The sequence below is a fragment of the Chiloscyllium punctatum genome, chromosome 3 (assembly GCF_047496795.1).
Source record: "Chiloscyllium punctatum isolate Juve2018m chromosome 3, sChiPun1.3, whole genome shotgun sequence".
Classification (NCBI taxonomy): Eukaryota; Metazoa; Chordata; class Chondrichthyes; order Orectolobiformes; family Hemiscylliidae; genus Chiloscyllium; species Chiloscyllium punctatum.
Genome location: NC_092741.1, coordinates 93,800,630 through 93,823,536, shown reverse-complemented (window position 1 = coordinate 93,823,536; position 22,907 = coordinate 93,800,630). Strand labels below are relative to the sequence as shown.

General features: G+C 39.3%; 1 protein-coding gene across 2 annotated transcripts in view; it reads right to left on the bottom strand.

The window, feature by feature from the left end:
* The window catches only part of opn5 (opsin 5), a 60,968-nt gene extending 39,529 nt beyond the window's left edge, over positions 1–21,439 (bottom strand). Inside the window, exons 1-2 of one of the 2 annotated variants that reach the window (XM_072556598.1) lie at positions 21,336–21,439; positions 1,287–1,433 (exon numbers count right to left, since the gene is read on the bottom strand). In XM_072556598.1, coding sequence (XP_072412699.1) covers positions 1,287–1,416 — 130 coding nt within the window. In that variant the 5' untranslated portion in view covers positions 1,417–1,433; positions 21,336–21,439. Of the gene's footprint in view, positions 1–1,286; positions 1,434–21,058; positions 21,128–21,335 lie in introns of those variants that run through there. The other variant, XM_072556607.1, reaches the window with a different exon arrangement.
* Between the last annotated feature and the right edge of the window lie 1,468 nt (positions 21,440–22,907).

The following is a 22,907-nucleotide window of genomic DNA, read 5'->3' as shown; positions in this document are numbered from 1 at the left end:
GCAGGGGCCGACCTGACCTCCCAGTCAGCACCCATTTTAATTACCCATCCCAGTCCATTTCCAACATGACCATCCTTGGCCATTTCCATTGCCACAGTGAATCAGGCCACAAATTGGATGAACATCACCTCAGTTCCACCTGGGCAGCCTACATTCTGGACAATTCAACCGGATTTATTCGTCCCATTGACCAACCAGGTCATATGTTCTACCCATGTTCACCTATCCCCACCTCACCACCCTGCCCCCTCACCAACCCCCCCCCCCATTCCATTTATCTGCAGCTCCCCTTACAACCACCCCCAGTTCTGAAGAAGGGTTACACACTCCTCCATTGCCACAATGAATCAAACCACATACTGGAGGAACAACACGTCATCGTCTGCTTGGGCAGCCTACAGCCTGGAGGACTCAACATTGAGTTCTCCAATTTCAAATAACCTCCCCTAACATCCCCTGACTCCCTTTTCAGCCCCTCCCACTCCTTTCCAATCCTCTTAGCCAACTGTCAGATTCATCCTTCCCATCAACCAACCAAGTCATATCCTTTACCTGTCTCCACCTATTCACCCCCCTCACCACCCCTGCCCACCCTCACCCCCACCTCCTTTATCCACAGCTTCCCTTACACCTACCCTCAGTCCTGAGGAAGAGTTACATCCAAAATGTTGGCTTCTCCACCTCCTGATGCTGCCTGGCTTGCTGTGTTCTTCCAGCCTCCTGCTCATCTACAATATGATTACTGCAGCTGCTATAACAATACTGGTTGTAGTAAACAGTTGGGCCAGAACAGTGTGCCCAATACCTGTTTCTATGTGCATGTCTAGGATTCATGGAAAGAAATTCAACTGTAGGCAATATCTCTGCTACCATACCATCTAATTTGGAGTGAGGAAGAGCCAGCTCCATACATCAAGGAAATAACAACACATCAACTGAAACAGCACTTCACCTGTGATCTCTTTCCTCTTTCTGTCTAAAATCTTAATACCTTAATCAATATCCTCCACCTTTTCTACATGGAGGATGAGAAGCCACAATGCACTATCAGAATGTTAGAGAACAAATTCCATTACATCACCATTATTCTTCAACATGGGGCCTGTAGATTAATTACACAAGTCAACTTTGACAGAAAAAAAAAACTGTATATATCTCATTCAAATACATGTGATTATTCAGTGAACACTGTTAACTTATTATTAATTCACGCATGCATTTTGACTGGTGGTGCCCTGACCACAAACAAAACCCAAAATAAAATTAAGCAATTCACATTACTTTACCTGTGATTATTAAGTAAATTCCTGCAATTATATCAGCTTCCCAGGAAAGCTTTGATCTGAACACATCTTTATGAAGAGAGGGAGGAAGATCACTAGTGAGAGAAACTGTATCATTGTCATTTGATGACATTCTAAAACAATGTTACCCTAAAAGAAAATAGAAAACCATTAGTTATTTCAAGAAGCTAATTACATTTCTCATTTTATGGCAATAATCTTTTTAAGCAACATCCAATTTGAACTGTATTTGAAGTTGTACCAAAACTGGTTCACTCATCACTCATGCATGCTGAGTTGCAATGCTTCTAGGTTCAGCAGTGCCTTGAATTTAAAATTCTCATCCCTGTGTTCATATTCCACCATCCTTCATATTCAGGATAAGTTTACTGATATGAAGTTGAAGGCATGCACTGTACCTTTAGGAGAGTGAATGTTGTTTTGCACTGAGATCTTGTCATGTGACTGACTAGCAGTCTCAGAGTGTACTGATAATTGAAAATATGTAACATTTGGCTGTAAACTAGATACCTGAGTTGTTTTGACCACAATTCAAATTTAGCCAATCAATTTAAATTATGCCCCAGGACACTAAACCCCAATCAAGTTTGAATTTATCCTTTTTGCCAACCTCAAACCAATGAGACATCCTTTGTTTGGGGTATAAAAAAGCAGACATTTTGAAAGTTAGACAAAGAGTAACTGCCATCTACAGAAGGACTGCCATTCAAAACATTATCAAAAGTACCTTTTTCATATGAAACATCTTTGCAGTAAAAGACAGAAGACGACCCAGAGAGATCTTCAGCCAAAAGATGGACACTTAGACAACAGCCGCTGCGTGGTTTTCAAATTATGTTGATATAATTTTAATATAGGTGGTTATTAGAACAGTATATTGTCATAGATTGGAGGCAGATAACAAGCAGTTAAGAGAAAGGAGGCTTGGAGTTGCAAATAGTTGTTGTTTAATGTTCACTTTTAGAGTTAAAGAATAAATTGATATTTTTTATTTAAATAGTGGTATTTGGGAGCTCCCTGTTATTCATATTTTAATAGATTATGAGGCAAGGTGAGCTTTTCTGGGTGCTTGGTTTAATTAAGAGAAGGACTTACCGCCATGTCCTAACACTTAGTAAACCTCCTCTGGAGGACCTCCAATATCAGTATATCATTCATTAGATGAGGACCTCGAAACTGTTCATCCTGTCTAATGTTTTCTTAAGTTTCAGCAAGACCTCCCTGTTTTTCTACTCCATTTCCTCAGAAATAAAGGCCGACATTAAATTTAACTTCCCAATACCTGTTAAAATTGTAGGTGAGCTTTTTGAAATTTTTGCAGGACTCCTGTGACAATGCTTGTCCTTGATGTGTTTGAAGGGAGGTCATAAAGGCAGAGGTTCCAACCAGTCTAGTTTAACAATAGAAGGGGAGTGGCCAGCTCTCCCATTTGAGGTTTTTTCTGGTTTGTTTTAGCTGTAGCAGCCACAAGATGTGAGAGTCCAGAGAGTTGCAAGCTTCAGTAAAGAATTGCACTGACTTTCTCTAAAATCTCGCTCTGGATATTATTCCCTCCTGCCTGTAAATATCTGTGTTTGAACTTACCTTTTTGCAAGGGATGTGTCGAGGGGATGTTACTGTATTAGAGCAGTTAATTAGTAATAGCTACTGTATCCAACTGATTAAGTCTTCCAATAGGTAATTTATTCTAAATTCTCTTTGTTTTGATCATGTTTCAACTACAGTGTTTAAATAAATTCTTGATTTGGAGATGCCGGTGTTGGACTGAGGTGTACAAAGTTAAAAATCACACAACACCAGGTTATAGTCCAATAGGTTTAATTGGAAGCACACTAGCTTTTGGAGCGACGCTCCTTCATCAGGTGGTTGTGGAGGGCTCAATCCTAACACACAGAATTTATAGCAAAAATTTACAGTGAGATGTAACTGAAATTATAAATTGAAAAATTGATTGTCTGTTAAGCCTTTCATCTGTTAGAATACAGTGATAGTTTCACTTTTTTTAAAAAAGTTGCATTCTCGGGTTAGCTGTTAACAATGGTAATAGCTAGACAATATGTTGAAGGTGTTAGCCCCCTGTGTTCTCTGTCTATGCCATGATGTTTAGATTGATTCTAATCTAAAAAGTGAGATAGCGGAATTTTACATAAATTCATGCAGTTTTTGAGCTCAGAGTTCTTCATGAATGCATGCAGTTTTTCAGCAAAGTACAATGTAACCCTACAAGTACAAATTCACCCCACAAAATATATGTGTGCATGTGGGTCTTTGTCTGTCTGTGTGTGTATGTCTGTCTGGGTTGGGGGTTGTGAGTGTGAGAAAGTGTATGTATGTGTATAGTGAGTGCAGAGTATCTTAAGTCTGTGAGGGGATGCATGTTGAGTGTGGGAGTGTGTGTGGGTGTTTGTGTGCGCGTCTGTGTGTATGTGTGTCTGTGTGTATGTGTGTATGTGTGTCTGTGTGTATGTGTGTATAGGCGTGCCTGTGTGTGTGAGAGAGTGTGTGTGTGTAGGAGTATCTGTGTGTGTGTATAGTATAATGGTGGTCACCTGTAATGTGACATGAACCCAAAGTCCTGGTTGAGGCCCTGCCTATTGGTACCGAACTTAGCTATCAGCCTCTGCTCGGCCACTTTTCTCTGTTGCCTGTCCCGAAGTCCACCTTGGAGGATGGTCACCCGAAGGTCTGAGGCTGAATGTCCTGGACCACTGAAGTGTTCCCCAACTGGGAGTGAAACTGGGACCTTGGGTTCATGTTGCATTACAGGTGACCACCATTGCACTATACACACACACACTCTCACACACACATAGGCACTTCTATACACACATACACACGGACACACATACACGCACACAGACACCCACACACACCCTTACAGACACACACACTCCCACAGATGCACCCCCTCACAGACTTAAGACACTCTGCACTCACTACACACACATACATACACTTTCTCACACTCACAAACCCCAACCCAGACAGACAGACAGACAGACAGACACACACACACATGCACACATATATTTTGTGGGGTGAATTTGTACTTTCAGGGTTACATTGTACTTTGCTCAAAAACTGCATGCATTCAGGTGGAACTCTGAGCTCAAAAACTGCATGAATTTATGTAAAACTCCATTATCTCACTTTTTAGATTAGAATCAATCTAAACATCATAGCATAGACAGAGAACACAGGGGGTAACACCTTCAACATATTGTCTAGCTATCACCATTGTTAACAGATAACCCGAGAATGCAACTTTTTAAAACAAAGGTTTTGTGATTTACACATGAAAGAAGTGAAACTATCACTGTATTCTAATAGATGAAAGGCTTAACAGACAATCAATTTTTCAATTTATAATTTCAGTTACATCACACTATAAATGTTTGCTATAAATTCTGTGTGTTAGGATTGAGCCCTCCACTACCACCTGATGAAGGAGCGTCGTTCTGAAAGCTAGTGTGCTTCCAATTAAACCTGTTAGTCTATAACCTGGTGTTGTGTGATTTTTAACTAAATAAATTCTGTTTTGCTGAAATCTGAGTGGTTTGACCAGTTGCATCATACCAGAATACCCACTTCACATCTGCCTTTAAAATAAGAAAAAATTAGGGTCTAGGGTACTTTCTTAAAATATTTTGAGTGGGTCTGGCCAGGTCCATAACACTCCCAAATCTCTGGGCTGTGGCTTCCGCAGACTTTTTCTATTTAAATAAAACTCAGCTCCTGTATTCTTTCTGCCAAAATGGATAATCTCACAATATCCAACATTATATTCTATCTGCCAAGTTTTTGTCCACATACGTAACATATCTATATCCCTTGCTAGACTTTTTCATTCCCACACTTGCCTATTTTTGTTTCATCTGCAGACTTGGCTCTCATACATTTAATTTCCTCATGCAAGTAATGAATATATAATGTAAATAATTGTGATCCCAGCACTGATCCCTGTACCACTCCACTAGTTACAAGTTGCGATAACGAAAATACTCCCCTCATCCTAACACTCTCTCTTCTGTTAGTTGGCCAATCCTCTATCCATGCATATATACCACCTGCAACACCATGGGCTCTTATTAAGAAGAATAATATATGTGATACCTTATCAGATCCCTTCTAAAAATCCCAATATATCCACGACTTCCCCACTATCTATCCTGCTATTGCTTCCTCAAGGAATTTTAGTAGATTTGTCAGGCATGAAACCATTCTGTCTCCGCTTAATCATATATTGTATTTCCAAATGCTCTGCTATTACATCCTTCATAATACATGCTAACATTTTCATATTAACACATTAAGCTAACTGGTCTCTTGTTACCTGTTTCCTTCCCTATTTAGATAAAGTTATTATATCAGCAGTTTTCCAATCCTCTGGGATTTTTCCAAAATCTAAGCATTTCTGTAAGATTACCACCAATGCATTCATTATCACTGTAGCTAATTCTTTTAATATCGCAGGAAGCATTCCATGAGATCTAGAGTAGTGTGAGACGGGAAGAGCTCCAACACTTAGTTCTCTAAACTCCTGGAATGATGCATCATTTATTAGTATGATCTCCCCCAATTTGTCATAAAATACATTATTATTAAAATTAGCATATAAATGACTATTAAATTTTGATTTTTAAAACTGTTGTGTCCATCAGTAACATTCTCTGTGTGATTCTTGCAATCACAGTATAAACCAGTAACTATTTTTAATGAGAAGAAATCTAAACAGAGCCTCAAAATTCTGTACTTTAAAACACTTAGTTGTACGAGGGACAAAGGAAATACTAACTGACCACCTGTACTAAAATATCAATTCAAGGGATAACAATACGCAAAAACTATTTTTCCCCACACATTACATTTCTTTTGCAAATCACTTTAAACCTCTGCTTTGTCGTTCTGGATCCTTTTCAGAGTGGGAATAGTTTCTCCCTGTCTACTTTGTCTAGACATCTCATGATTTTGAAAGCTTCAATCAAATTTCCTCTGCACCATCTCCTCTTGAAGGAAACCAGCCTGAACTTCTTCAGTCTATCCTAATTAACTGAAGTTTCTCACTCCTGGAACCATTCTTGCAAACCTCTTCTGAGTATTTTGCAATACATCCACATTCTTCTAAAATGTGCTGCTCGTGGTTAAGAGCTAATGCATGTTTTATATAGGTTCAAAATAATATTGCTACTTCATATTCTAAGTCCTTATCAATGAAAGACAGGGTAGTGTATAATTTATTACTAGCCCTCTCCGTGTGTCTTTCCATCTTTAATTACTTATGCATGCACACACTCTAGCTCAGTTCCTATACACCCCATATTTTATGTTGCATCTCAGTTTGCTTTCTGCCAAAATATATCGCCTCACACTGTGCATTGGAATACTTCTACCTATTTGATCAATTTTTCAATGTCCACTTGAAATTCATAGTAACCTCTCAGTTTACAATTTTTCAAGTTTTGTATAATTTCCAAACTTTGAAATTGTGCCATGCACTCAACTAATATATGGAAAAAGTGAGGACTGCAGATGCTGGAGATCAGAGCTGAAAGTGTGTTGCTGGAAAAGCGCAGCAGGTCAGGCAGCATCCAAGGAACAGGAGAATTGACGTTCCGGGCATCAGCCCTTCTTCAGGATTCAGCTCAACAGGATTCACATTTTCAGCTCAACTAATATAAGCCAAGAAAAGCAAGGATCCCAATACCAATCCCTGGGAAATTACAATACAAATTTGCTTGTCTCTATTTTCCCCTTTTCTCGAGGCGCTTTTTGTTTCTTTCCACTTCTTCCATAGTCTTTCCAACAATCATCCTCCAAAGATCATGACCAGTCTTTACTATCGCTTAGTTATCAATGTCAATGTCAGCTAGCTTTGTAGGAGCTATCTGTGGAGGGAGATGCAGAGGTAACATTTTCAGTCTAGTATGACCAGGGTTCAGAAAAGATTTACAAGGATATTGCCAGGGTTGGAGAATTTGAGCTGTAGGGAGAGGCTGAATAGGCTGGGGCTGTTTTCCCTGAAGTGTTGGAGGCTGAGGGGTGACCTTATAGAGGTTTATAAAATTATGAGGGGCATGGATAGCATAAATAATTTCAGACATTTCCCTGGGGACGTAGGACAGGAAAGTGTGTTGCTGGAAAAGCGCAGCAGGTCAGGCAGCATCCAAGGAACTGGAGAATCGACGTGTCGGGCATCAGCCCTTCTTCAGGAATGAGGAAAGTGTGTCCAGCAGGCTAAGATAAAAGGACCCAAAGGTTGTACTTATTGGTATATTCTGCCTTTTCATTTCTTACATCCACTCATATGGATTCTGCATTTGATCCAAGATCATTTCTTACTATTGTACTTGTTCTATCCTGTACCAACCATGCTACCTCATCACACTTTCCTGCCTGGTTGTCCCTGGGAAATTACACACCTTTGAATATTTAGATCCCAGTTTTGATCTCCTTGTAACCATGTGTCCATAATCGCTCCAAGATCATACTCACTTACCATGTGTCTGCACCATCAATTCATTATTTAGTTTTGAATACTGCATGCATTCAAGTAAAGAGCCACTAATTTTGCCTTTTTTACTATCTTTTCCCCTTTGATCATATTTACTACAGTTTTTTCTACATTTGTATATATTATCCCTTTCTGTCCAACTTTGGGTATTGTTTTCCAAATAGCTGCCCTGTAATACTGCCACACCCTCTTCCTTTGTAAGCCTATAAAGTGGCAGTATCTGAACCTCGAAGCCAGGTGGCCTGGGTTCAGTTACACCTTCTCTAAAGATGTGTAGTAACACCTCTGAACAGGCTGGTTAGAAATAATCTATCTTTTCCCTCACCCAAACCATCAATCTCTTAAATTAGTCAAAACACTAATCCCATCACTGGTTCAAATGACACCCACCCCAATGGAACAGTTCCCCTTTAACCCAGTATTGGATCCAATGCCCCATGAATTGAAACCCATTCCACCCATATCAAGCTTTGAGCCACGCCTCTAACCCTTTGACCTTACTCTTTACCAGATTGCCCCTGGCTCCCGACAGTAAACCAGAGATTATTACCTGGAGATTCTGCTGTCTAATTTAGTTCATATCTATTCAACATTTTCAGCAGAACCTCCTGTCTAGTCATTTCAATGTTGTTGGTACAAACATGGATAACAAGATAGGTTGGGACTTTCTCTCTGGAGCATTGGAGGTTAACGGGTGACCTTATAGAGGTTTATAATATCATAAGCAGCATAGATAGGATGAATAGCCAATACCTTTTCCCTAGGATAGGGGAGTTCAAAACTAGAGGGGATAGATTGAAGGGGAGATAGAAAGATTTAAAGGTACCAACGAGGCAATGTTTGAAAGAGGATAGTACGGAGGAATGAGCTGCCAGAGGAAGTGGTAGACAATATTAAAACACTTAGACACGAATAGGGAAGGTTCAAAGGGATATGGGCCAAATGTAGACAAATGGGTCTAATTCAGCTTGGGAAACCTGATCATCGTGGACGAGTTGGACTGAAGGATCTGCTTCTGTGCTGTATGGCTCCCTGAATGGAGTCCGCCCCTCCCACTTCAAGTTCTCTCCAGCACTGAGGTGATATCCTTAACCTTGCCACTGATCAAACAACACAACAGTTAGACTCCTGCTCATGGCTGCAGAAAGTAGTATCTATCCTCCAAATTATATTGTCCCCTACCCTTACCACATTCATATTTCCTCCCCCAATGTGAATGGCTTCCTGTACCAAGTTGTCATGGTCAGATGTATCACTCCTTTAGTCCCTACTCTCATCATGAACTTTGTAACTTTTGGAAAATTGCAGGGACCAACAATCCTCAATCCTCTAACCACTATCCTTGACATTCAATGGCATTACTATCACTGAATCCCCTACAATCAACATCCCTAGGGCTATTATTGGCCAGAAATTGAACCTATATAACTGTAACCAATATATACACAGCGGCTACAAGAGCAGGTCAGAAATTGGGAATAGTGCTTTGAGTATTCACCTCCTGACTCCACAAAGCCTGCCCACCATCTAAAAGGCACAAATCTGAAGTGTGTTTGGATGGGTGCAACTCCAACAACATGCAAAACTTGACAGCAGTCCACTTGATTGGCACTACATCTACAAGCATCTACCATTGACACTCAGAAGCAACAGTGTGTACCATCAACATGCAAAACTTGACAGCAGTCTACTTGATTGGCACTACATCTACAAGCATCTACCATTGACACTCAGAAGCAACAGTGTGTACCATCAACAAGATACACTGCAGAAATTCACCAAAGATTCTTGGAAGGCACCTTCCAAACCCACAACCACTACCACCTAGAAAGGTAAGGGTAGCAGATACAAGGGAACATCTGCAAGTTCCTCTCAACTCACTTGCCATCCAGACTTTACTTTCATTGGGTCATAATCCTGGATGATGGTATTGTGAGTCAGCTTACAACACATGATTGTAGAAGGCAGCTCACCACCGCATTCTCAAAGGCAACTAGGGATGGGCAATAAATGCTGGCCCAGCCAAAGACATCTATATCTGATGAGTAAATAATGTTTTTCTTAATTTGTAACACACAAGGTCCGTGTACCTGCCTCACCTGCAGTAACACCCTGCTATCTCTGATCATACACCATTTTGAATCACCTCAGCTGAAGGGTGTGCCTGACCTCTGGACTAAAGTATCCAGGTAATGTTCCCTTCCCTGATGTGTTGCAATGTCTGCAACTCTGATTCTAACTCCTCAAATCAGATTAAAAGTTCTCCAAACTGCAAACACTTACTGTGCATGTGCATGTGCTTGTTCTGGATCAAGTAGCCATCCAGCTGCTTCCACATGTTGCAACAGCTGCACATCACCTGTCCTGTGCCCCTCATTGCACTCCTTTGAACCAAATTTCCAACAGTTAGACTCACTCTGTCTTTGTCTCACTCCACTGAAGCTTGCCACACACTGTCCATGCCTTTCTGAACATGCGGTGTAAGAATTCCTTTTTCTAATGCGGAACTAGTCAGAGACACCTTCACCAAAGCGGCCAGCACCTCAGTTAAACAAAGGAATTCAGATGCATACATGCAACTGCCATGCTCAGGCAGATACCTCCTTTAAGTAGGCTATTTAACTTACTTAAACGCTATCTAATTCAATAACTCTAAAATTGAACTTGGAAAGGATAACACTAGTTTAATTTCCACTTTGAACTGCTGCCTTCAGTGGTATGAATTTTATGTTCTGGAATCATTATACTCATTTCTACACCTCTCTATGTTTATCTTTTTCTTTAAAACTACCCCTTAAAACCTACCTCTTTTATCAAGCTTTCAGTTATCACTCCTAATATCTCCTTTTATAGCTCGGTGGCTCTTTTGAAGCACTTTAGGATGTTTAAAGACGTTAGTGGCATGTTAATGCTGTGTTGAAATCCTTTCTGTGTAATCTGAAATGAAATCTTAGCAATTGGTCAATGGTAAAATTTATGATGTTTGCACTCTTAATTAAAAGTTCTAATCTATTAGCTTTATGAGTTTCAAATTAAGAAATTTGGCTTTAATTGTGAATGTCTTGTGGATTTCCACTGTGGATCAAAAGCTGGTGCATGATAAAAGTTGGCAATCTCTTCCCTCAAAGGGTTGGTATTCTGCTGTGTAACAGGAACAAAGGAACAGGAAAAGATAATCCAAATCCTCAAGCTATTCCATCATTCATGAAGATTATGGTTGACATCTTCTTAAATCCATCCACTTACTTTGATTTCATATAGTTTTATCCCCTTGTCTCATGGAACAATTTCAATTTCAAATATAAACTTACTAATTGAGCCAACAACTACTGTTTTCTGTAGAAGAAAGTTCCAAATTTCTACCAGTCATTGATTAGATTAGATTAGATTACCTACAGTGTGGAAACAGGCCCTTCAGCTCAACCAGTCTACACTGACCCTCCGAAGAGTAACCCACCCAGACCTATTTCCCTCTGACTAATGTACCTAACATTATGGGCAATTTGCCATGACCAATTCACCTACCCTGTACATCTTTGGACTGTGGGAGGAAACTGGAGCACCCAGACAAAACCCACAAAGATACGGGGAGAATGTGCAAACTCCACACAGATAGTCACCCGAGGCTGGAATCAAACCTGGGACCGTGATGCTGTGAGGCAGCAGTGCTAACCACTGAGCCACTGTGCCACCCCACGGCATGAAAACATTTTTAATAATTTCTCTCCTGAATGTCCTGGGTCAAATTTGTTTTAGTACCATTGCCAGTGGAAAAGCTTATATCTATCCTATAATCCCCTTAAAAGTCCCAAAAATAACTCTCAGTCAAATCACTACTTAACATTATATAGTCCAGACAATATTAGCCAATTTTATGTAATGTCTCATCATTATCTAATCTTTGGAGCCCTAAGTAATCTGATGGATCTGCTTTGCATTCTTTGCAATATATACGTTGCTATTGTGCAACATCTCAGGTTGTACATGACAGTCTAGTTGTAACCTAACCAGGAATTTCTAAACTAATAGTAAAACTTTCTTCCTTTTATAAACTAGTTCTTGAGTGATGAAGGTGAATATTATACTAGATTTTTTTTGTGTCCCTGGCCTAATACTTATGTGATAATAATAATATTCAATATGTCAGCGTTACTACATACTTGAACAAAGACGTGGAGGAGACGGTATTGGACTGGGGTGGACAAAGTTAAAGATCACACAACACCAGGTTGTAGCCCAACAGGTTTATTTAGAAGCACTGGCTTTTGGAGTGCTGCCATGAAGGAGCGGCATTCTGAGAGCTGGTGCTTCCAAATAAACCTGTTGGAATATAATCTGGTTTTGTGTCAATTTTTTACTTTAACAAATACATAACCCATTAATTGGTCTTATGTATAAGCAGCATTCATCAGATAGCAGTAGGTGAAGGACGCCATTAAAGACTGAGTAGGAAATTCCTGAGCTCCCATTCCACCATTACAACTTTACTGGCTTCCTGTTTGCACTGAATTATAATACACTTGTCAGCATAATATTGTTCATTCTTTGACTCACCATATGAAGAAACATAGGATATCTGCTTTTTCAGTTTAATCTATCTTCATGCATGTAACTACAAACAATAAAACTTACTTCCAGTAGCTTTGTACAAATGTCACTATTTTATATCTTGTAGGTCATGCAGTGTCAGCTACTTTCTCCCCACCCCCACCCTCCTCTCTCCCCACCCCCACCCTCCTCTAGCTTATCTCTCCACGCTTCAGGCTCTCTGCCTTTATTCCTGATGAAGGGCTTTTGCCCAAAACATTGATTTCGCTGCTCCTTGGATGCTGCCTGAACAGCTATGCTCTTCCAGCACCACTAATCCAGAACCATGCTTAGGGCATATGTCTTGGGGAGAACAAAGAAACTCCTGAGTGGAGGAAGCTTGCCTCTGGAGGTATGACTGAATAATTATCGAAAGTCGAACACTTTTGACATGTTCATCTGTGACAGCTCTGCTGGTCAAAAACTTGTCACTCTAGAAAAATTGCATATTTTTCAAACTAAATAGGGTTCTATTGTTGGAGAAGATCCATTCATACTTTTGAATGGAAGTGATCGCTGAACACTTGAATTGTAAATTAAGAGCATGAGACAGTCATTTGGCCCTCATACCCACTCCACCATTTGAAAAGGTGGTGGCTGATTTGATTGAGGCATCAATTCCACTTTCCTGCTGCTCCTGATTCCACTTAACACTCATTTTTAATTCAGGAATCTATCTATCTATAAGATCTATATAAGCCAAAGCCCTTCTTGTACCAATTTCGTGCTCATCCAGGGTAAATCTTAAAACACAACTCTCTCTGATTGCAGACAGGCACTTAACTATAGGGGTCTGCATTTTATTCTTTGAGTGGCAATTAGATTCTCCAACGTCTGTTGAATGTACAGTCCATCAGACACATCCCTAGTCCACCAATAAGTTACAGAGCATAAATAAACACTAATGGTCGAATATATTGAATAGGTGAATAATTTTAAAAATTGCATTACACCCTTTAACTACAAGCAAGGAAATGGAAAAGATAATTCCAAAAGTAACAAAAGAAAATTAACAGGTTTTGACACATCTAGAAATCACATTACAAAATAGACCAAAGGGCCCAGAAAAGTCGAAGTCTTATCTCTTTCATGTTATTCTGTAAACTGTGGTGGAAATGCAGGAGGACAGAAGAAGTGTCTATCCTAAACTGCAAAATGCATTTTAAGGTAGGAATATCGGAACTAGCAGTGGGAGTAGGCAATTCAACTTTTCAAGCCCACTCCACCATTTAACATGATATGACGGATCTGATCCTCATCTCATCTCCATTCTCCTGCCTGGTCCCCATAGCCCTTTATCCGGCTTTTTGTCAGAAACATATCTATTTCTTTCTTGAATCTGTTGATTGATTCATCCTCTGCTGCACTCTTAGGCCGTGAGTTCCACAGATTTACAACCCTCTGAGAGAAATAGTTTTGCCTCATCTCAGTCTTGAACAAAGAAACTCCTGAGTGGAGGAAGCTTGCCTCTGGAGGTATGACTGAATAATTATCGAAAGTCGAACACTTTTGACATGTTCATCTGTGACAGCTCTGCTGGTCAAAAACTTGCCTCCTCTCACTCTATATCTATGACCTCTTGTACAAGGATTGCCCCACATGAGAAATCCGGCAAGGCTGAGTTCAGATGTGTTTTTCAGTCTTGTTAGTTCCCTCACCATCTGCCATACACCAGTCTGTCAGTAATGTCCTTTTGTACTCAATCAGTCTGATCTAGTGATGCTGGCGAGTTATTCTTGGTGATGAGGATTGCAAACCATCTCCCAAACTACATTATGCACCCTTGCTGCCCTCATGGGTGGGGAAGGGGTTGGTAATACATGGTAATAGGAAGTTCCTTTTTTGTTTGGCATGATATCATGAAACATTATGGAGAATGGAAATGATATTGTAAACTCTCAGTTCAACTCCTGACCGTGTAGCACTGTGATGCCACTTCTGGTCTGTCCCACCATTGGAACAATGGTGTTATCCAGGACATTGTCTGTGACATATTATTCTGTGAGTATGATTGTGTCAGGCTGTTCTTTGACTAGTCTGAGAAACAACTCTCCCCATTTAGGAACTAGAATCTAAAAGTTAGGAGAGAGAGTGTTGCAGGGTGGCAGGGCTGAGTTTCCTGTGGGTACTTCCAATGCATGGGTCAATGGCAGGATGTTGATTCATTCTTTTGAAACTTTTGAGTGGTTTGACAGACTAACTGGCCTACTAAACCATTTCAGAAGGTAGTCAAGTGCCTGTCACATTGCCATGGCACCTAGAGGTAAGGGTGGCAAATTTCCTTGCTTACAGTAATTAGATTTTTAAATAAAAATTAATGATATCTTTGTGGTCACCAATGCACTATGAATTCAAACTCTATTACCTGCCATAGTGTAATGCAAACACAGGTCCCTCGAACATTATCAGTAATGGACTCAACATGATGGGTTTGGGATCAAACTGCACTTCCAGCTGCAGCACAGGCTTTTGCTTCCTGCAGAATTTCTAGGATTTTCAAGATTTATACGTGTATATTCCTAGGAACACTTCAGATCCAAGCATTTGCACTGCATTAAAGATTCACCTTTTAATGTTTCATAATTTTGAGTTCTGAATTTATGGATTTCACTGAAAATAATCAGGCACTGTCTAATTACGTAATTCACCTTACTTCAGGCTGAGATAAGGATGACACAGCACCTAACTTTTAGAAGCAAGGCTGTGTAAATATCAAATATTAAGAAATGAATTGTCCCATTCATCATCATCTCTTATACTGGTATTATTATTAGGGATAAGATCAAGAAAGTATGTCTTTTAGGATTTTTGCATTCCAAATATGGCTTTCCCCATGACCGCCTGACATTGTGCCGGCAAGGCAGAACTGGATAAATTTCTCCAAGGATGTCATTGGACACCGCTTCCAACACTGCCACAAAGGTTTACAGACTACTCCACTGTCAGAACAACTCTTTCATTGACAATGGGAAGACAACAACCAAAAACCTTTACTGTTCTGCATCTTTCCAAGCTACCACATGGCATGCATCTTGCATGACACATGGAATGGGATCAGGTAACAGGAAAGCTTCTTCACAGAAAAAATGAATGTTATCCCTTGGCCAATGTCCACACAAAACAGAATTACAGAAACAGGGGCATCTTCAGTATTTCAAAGCAAAGTACAATGGATTCCTGAAGTTTGAAATAAAAAAACTGAAAGTTGAAAGGGTCACCAACTGGAAATATTAAAGACACAAGGTGATGAGTTAATAATGTGTATCAAAATTGTGTAATCATAGTATTATATGAAATAAAGAAGGCTAGTCATCTTTAAAATGGACACAAAAGCATAGAAATGGCTTCCAGATGTCACATGACTATATTTTTTGGATTGAGCTACTATTACACTTATCTCAGAAATAGGTCACAAGAAACGTTGTTGAAATTTAATTAAAATCCCTTTGTGAGTAAATGAGATTTCAAATTTTATCTACTTTTAAAAAATGCTGCTGGTCACTGACTGGATCATAGCAAATTCTGGGTCTTACCCAGAATTAAAATAAATTTCAGGTCTGGGACCATGTTGATGTCTAATTATACGATACTGTGATTTAACGTCACAAAAATATCATTGAAAATTAAATGAACCATAATGTTTCACATGCCCCATGTGGATTTCCCAGTCTTCTGAAATTGTTTAACATCGTTGCAATGTGACCACTGAGAAGTTTGATGAATTAAACAGTTGGAGACTAAAATATAGCAATGGTAAAAGTAAAGAATTTTCTACTCTACAGAACTTAGATGTCTCCACTGACATATTTTAATTTATGAATACATTCTTTACTGTTTGTCTCCTTTTGGCTGAAATATCTAATTTCACAAGTTTTAGCAGCAGAAACTTTAGAATGAAACATTATTGCCTATCTGTGATAACTTTATTTCTTTCATTAACCTTCTTTGCATTTCTATTGTTTTCTCTTTTTCTGCTTATCCATTATTCCATCCCAGTTGCTCTGCTTCTCCTTGAATTTGTTCTTCACTTTCTAGGTAATCGGTGATTAATTTTGATATGCTTTCGGTTTATCCAGTGATGTGGAGAATAGGTTTCTCTGTAACGATCCAATTCCTCCTTTTGTCCAAGCAACAATGTTCCTAAATCTACTTTCCCTAAGTATCAGAGAGAAAGCAAAATGGAAGCTGGAGGTATGGCCACAGAACACATACGGTTATGTTGTAACAACTCCATCACAAAACCTAAACAATTTTCCTCTATTTGCACTCATAGCTTTGTTGCTTTGACCTATTATAGGTTCTGGCTCCAGAAAGCACTGTTCTCAAGCACTGTTGATGTACCAGTTAAAATAAAAGCATCTGGAAATTGCCGATGTACTTAGGCCAGTGTACCAAGCATTTATTACACATTATGTATTTACTGGAATCTCACTAATTTCTACCAAGGTGATGCCAATCAACATTTCTCAGAACTTATAATCACCATAAAACAAATAAATTCATCATTCATGTCTCAAAAGATATGTACCAAGATTTGTGCTTTTGAAATTAATTAATAAAACCATTTGGAAATTGCCAATGTGGCGGTCCTTGGACCAAACCATGCCACTGTGTTTAATACATTCAGCAAGACTCACAGATTCGAACTCTGATCTCTACTCACTGCTCAATCCTATTGATTGGTTAAGTCACCCTGATACTGCAGATACTCGCAGTTCAAATACACCATTGTGTGTGTTCTAAAACTGTATTTTTGCAGCATACCCAACAAAGTCTTCTTCAATTTTAAAGAAAGTCACATGGAAATCAATGCTTTCAAGAGTCCTAACACAAACACAACCATTGACATACAAAAATATAATAAATTTACACAGCATTTTACATCAAAAATTTCCTGACAGCCCAAAACTAAACATACCACATAACTAATGAAGTGCTTTTAAGCAGCGGTTGTTTTCTGGATCACTGATGCATGTCTTCTGCACACAGCAGAATCCCACACCAATCCAGATTTTGGATGTGACTTTCAAAGCTATTGGGGTACAACTTCTGCAGTAATGGATATCGGCTGTCGAGTTTTTGTTTGAAATTACTTCAATAGAGAGGAATAAATGACACAGAATGACATAGTCGTTTCTCCCAGAGGAAAATTCAACTAATTGCCATTAATATATTTTTGTGTTTCTCCCAGGTCAGTTGGAGAATTTTCTTTGATCTTAAAATGATACCATAGCATTTTCCTTTTACTTTTACCTGAAGGGTTTAACCAATGATGAGTGCAAGAGTGTGCTTTGAATACTTTGCATTCAGCGCACACGCACAATTGTAAAAAAGTGTTTAGGAACAGCAGGCCTGGGGGCAAGGAGTAGGGGTGTGGATTCATGTGTATCGCTCTTTTCAAGATGGCAGCACATGCATTGGCCAAGCAGCTAGGATGGCATTGGGGATCCTGTGCAATGTAAATGGAAGAACTGTGATGAAAAACAGGGAATTTTTGGTTGGTCTACAATTATCAGATTGTTTCTATTTATGGTTATTACACTTTGGGAAGAATGTGGCTCAGAGAAGCTTTATACAAATGACTCCAAGTTTAAGAACATTTAGGTATAACATTAGGGTGCAGGAGCTGGTCTGAGCAAAGGAGGTTGAGTGGAGATTTGATGGAACTATTCATGAAAAGAATTGGTTTGGAGAGGTTCAACAAAGACAAAGCCACTGATGTTTGTTGATGGTACAAAAATGACAAGACATTGATTTAGAGATGCAGACAGATATGTGGGAAAAAGTTCTGATGTGGTGAGTGGTCATGCCTAGAACACTCTGTCTATGAGACTACAAAAGCAAAGATGATCATTGATTTCAAAGCAAAACTGGAACTTGAGGAGACCCAAAAAAAATTGTTGCAATCATTGTCACAATTGGGTTAGACGTGAATAACTTTTTTATGAAGTGTATAAAGTATAGGATGCAGGATTTCTACTAAGAGAAGCCACATTTTTTGGGTTTTGAACAAGGAGAAGTAAACTTTTCCATCCACATAATCTGCAATACATATACAATTTATATTCTAACATTCTGAGTTAACATGAGATAAATATGACTGTAACTGAATATCCTAAAGTGTGCATTAAAAACCTAAAGCAGACATGACAGATCCAACAAAGTCCCACCAACTCTGAGATATTAATGACTCAGAAGCTCATTAAATCTCATTAAACTTCACAAGATACGTAATTCTTCATTTTGTTAATCTAGTATTTAAACTCCCTCTCTCGAGCTAGTCTGCTATGGATATTCTGACTGTTTTGGTTGACTGACTTTCTTTCCTAGGCCTATGTATTTATGAAATGCAGAAACTGCACTCAAGCACTCAGTGACAGAATAATTTCAGGTCTTTTACCAATAGCTAACTTCATCGAGGCAGTTCTGCTCCTGGGTTTTCTCCCACTGGTACAATCTCACACAAGTGTATCAAACAAATACTGTTTATGGGTTTTTTGAACCCCACTCTTAATTGTCCTGAAAAATTGATTGTATACAGACTTTTTTTATAATCTTCATAGTTATTAGAATTTCCCTGAGTTCACAGTATGCAGTGTTATGCCAGTGGGCTAAGACTTCATTTGACCTTCAATTACACAAAACCCGTGAAGTTCATTTGCATTTAGCCGCACAGATAACAGCATCCATGCTAACGTGGCGTCTGCCAGTCTCACTGTGTGTCATTTTGAACTTCACTTCAATCACCTCTGACATGTTTTGATTGACCTACTGAAATCTTTGCAACAATTTCCACCCATGTTTCTAGGCAGAGTTAATGTGACAAATGTCTTGGAACAGTTAAATATAGCAAAGTCATACAACTCCTGTATTCCTTAAAAGTCACCATTTTGACAGAATGCTGATATAAAAGACAAATTGCAAGCAACAAAAAATTGATTCATCAAAGCTTATGGATCTACAAGCATTGAGTGTAGCATGGCCTAAAAGTCTCTTGGTTGGAACTAACCACTGGGAAGTCTCAACAAAAGAATGGAATTGTACAGTCCACCTGACATCGGTCTAAGCCTACCTCTTCTAATAAATCTATGCCCTCTCACCCAAGGGCAAATTTGATTTCTTATACATTTTAACCAGACTTTCATTTTTTACACTTCAATTACATGTTCCACCTCCTTTGTTCTAAAGAAAATAACTCTTGCCTATCTTGTGAATCCTCAAACATGAAATTCCACAGTCCAAGCAGCATCTTTATAAATCTTGCTTGCAACCTCTCTCCTGCAGACACATCTAACCCATAGTTACATGACCAGAACTGTACCCAGTATTCCAGCAGTAAGCAAACTCGTGCTATTTAGCTCCAGCATAACCTCCCTGCTCCTTTATTATGTGTTTTAACTCATTAACGTACATTTCCAAAATGCCTTCTTGACTTTTTTCTATGTGCTTAGTCACCTTCACAGATTCGTGCATTACAATAATAGGGTTTCCCTCTGTTCCTGTACAGTTTCAGGATCCTATTATTCATTGTCTACTCCTAATGGGGGCACAGTGGTTAGCACTACTACCTCACAGCGCTAGAGAGCCGGGTTCAATTCCAGCCTCGGGCGACTGTGTGGAGTTTGCACGGTCACCCTGTGTCTGCGTGGTGGGTTCCCTCCGGGTGCTCCGGATTCCTCCCACAGTCCAAAGATGTGCAGGTTAGGTGAATTGGCCATGCTAAATTGCCCGTAGTGTTAGATGAAGGGGTAAATGTAGGGGAATGGGTCTGGGTGGGTTACTCTTCGGAGGGTTGGTGTGGACTTGTTAGGCCGAAGGGCCTGTTTCCACACTGTAGGGAATCTTTCAGAGCTCTCCAGGTTGAACGCCTCTTGTTGCTGTTCCACCCTTTGATTAGTCATTAATATCCTCCAACAATTACATCTTTCTTTCTTCTTCAATCTCAAACACAACATCATTTCTTTAGCTGTATAGGAACTCCAGCGCATTCCGTTTATTCCTTCCTGTCCTCCGCATACATCTATTTATTCCTTATTCTCGTAAATCTATTATGTTTCAATTTACATAATCATTGCCATCTGCTTTAACTATTCCATGTGGTGTCAATTCCCTATTTACACCATTCTGTGTTAAATTAATAGTTTGTCTAATTAATTTTATAATCTGTTAATAGTCATGTTGTATTCATGCCCAAAATGTGCTCGCTCACAAGTCGGAACACTCTCTGCATGTCCGCTCCTTTATAGTTAAATCAAACTCCAATAGGTTTCCTCTTATCCCGAACTATAATGTACTAATGATTCGGGTTGACTCCCTGATGCGGAATGATTAAGAATCAACAGCAACTTATATACTTGAAAGTAAAACCGAGGCACGGGGTCTAGTGCCTAATGGAGTTTATGCCGCTCTACCGAGCATTTATTACACACGTGAAGTATTTACTGGTATCTCATTAATTTCTACCAAGGCAATGTCCATTAACATTTCTCAGAGCTTCACTCAGGTCAATAAAAGTTACGAATAATAATCTTCTTAAAACAACATTAATTCATCATCGTTCGTGTCTCAAAAGATATGTATTTACCAAGATCTGTGTTTTCAAAATCAATTAATAAACAGTTTAAACTGGGAGAGGTATAATACATTTTAAACTTACGTGTAATAGATGTGAAGACATATATGAAATGACAAGAATTAATTAAAGAGCGGGGCTATAGCGGGAAACACACACAAAGATTAAACGCCTAAAACCCGAAGGCTTGGGAACACTGCACACATAAATAAGACTCAGCTCCGTCGTAGATTTCACAACTTTGGCAATTATATTTGAAATCTAATCCCTGTTTGGCATCGTAAAGAAGTTAAAATAAAAACGTCTAGAAATCGGCCTGGTTCTTGAACCCGACCGCGCCACTGTGTACAGCAAGACTCACCGATTCGAACTCTGGTCTCCACTTACTGTACAATCACACTGTCTGATCCAGTCACCCTGACATTGCGGATACTCGCTGTTCAAATCCTTCAGCCTGTGTTTTTTAAGTAAACCCAACAATGTTCAATCTTCAACGAAGTCACATGGAAATCAACGTTATCAAGCGTCCTAAGGCAAACACAACTATTGGCCCCACATGAAAAACAGCATTTTTCATTAAGAATTTCCTCACAGCCCAAAACTAAACATACCACATAACTAATGAAGTAGGTTTAAGCAGCGGTGACAGTGGTTTTCTGGGTCAATGATGCATGTCTTATGCACACAGCAAGATCCCACACCAATTCAGATTTGGGATGTGACTTTTAAAGCTATCGGGGTACACCTTCTGCAGTAATGGATACAGGCTGTCGAGTTTTCGTTTGAAATTACATTATACATGAATACGTGACGCAGAATGACACAACCTCCTCTCCCAGTGGAAAATTCAACTAATTGCCATTAATATGTTGTTATATATTGACCTAGTCAGTGGGAGCATTCTCCTTCGTCTTAAAATGATATCACGGGATTTTCCTTTTACTGCTACCTGAATTGTTTAACCAAAGATGAGTGCAAGTGTATGCGGTGACTATTTTGCATTCATCACACATACAATTCTAATGTGTTGAGGAACACCATGCATTGCGGGTGAGGGGGTGTGGGGGGTAAAGTCCAACACTCCTTTGAAAATGGCAACACATGCATGGGCCAAGCATTGGGGATCCTGTGCAATGTAAATAGAAGTGTGATGAAAAACAGGGAATTTCCGGTTCGTTTACAATTACAGGATAGTCCCTATTTATGCTATTACACTTTAGGAAGAACGTGGCTCAGGGAAGCTTTATAAAAATGACTCCAAAGTTAAGAGCTTTTAGTTATAACATTCGGCTGGAGAAGCTGGTTTGAGCAAAGGAGGTCGAGTGGAGATTTGATGGAACTGTGCATGAAAAGGATTGATTCAGAGAAGTTCGATTTAGACTAAGCTATAGATGTTTGTTGATGGTACAAAACCCGCTAGGCATTGATTTAGAGGTGCAGAGCCGCTATGTGGAAAAAATGTTCTGACGTGCTGAGTGGTAATGCACTGTCTATCAGGCGACAAAAGCAAAGTTGATCATTGATTTCAAAGCGAAGTTGGAACTTGAGACAAAAAAAACTCTTACAGTCATGGTCACAATTAGGTTGGACGTGAATAATTGTTTAATAAAGTTTGTGAAGTATAAGATGCAGGAAACCTACTAAGAGAGGCCACATTTTCTAGGTTTTGAACTATGTAAACCTTTCCACCCATACAGGCTACAACACACGTACACTTTACATTCTAAAACTCTGAGTTAGCTTGAGGTAAATATGGGTCATAAACTGAGACTGAATATCCTCAAGTGCACATTAAATAGCAAATACAGACATGACAGATCCAACAGAATCCTACCAATGCTAAAATATTATTGATTCAGTAGGTCATTAAATCTCATTAAAGTTCACAAGATATACAATTCTTCACTTTGATAATCTGGCACTTCAACTCCCT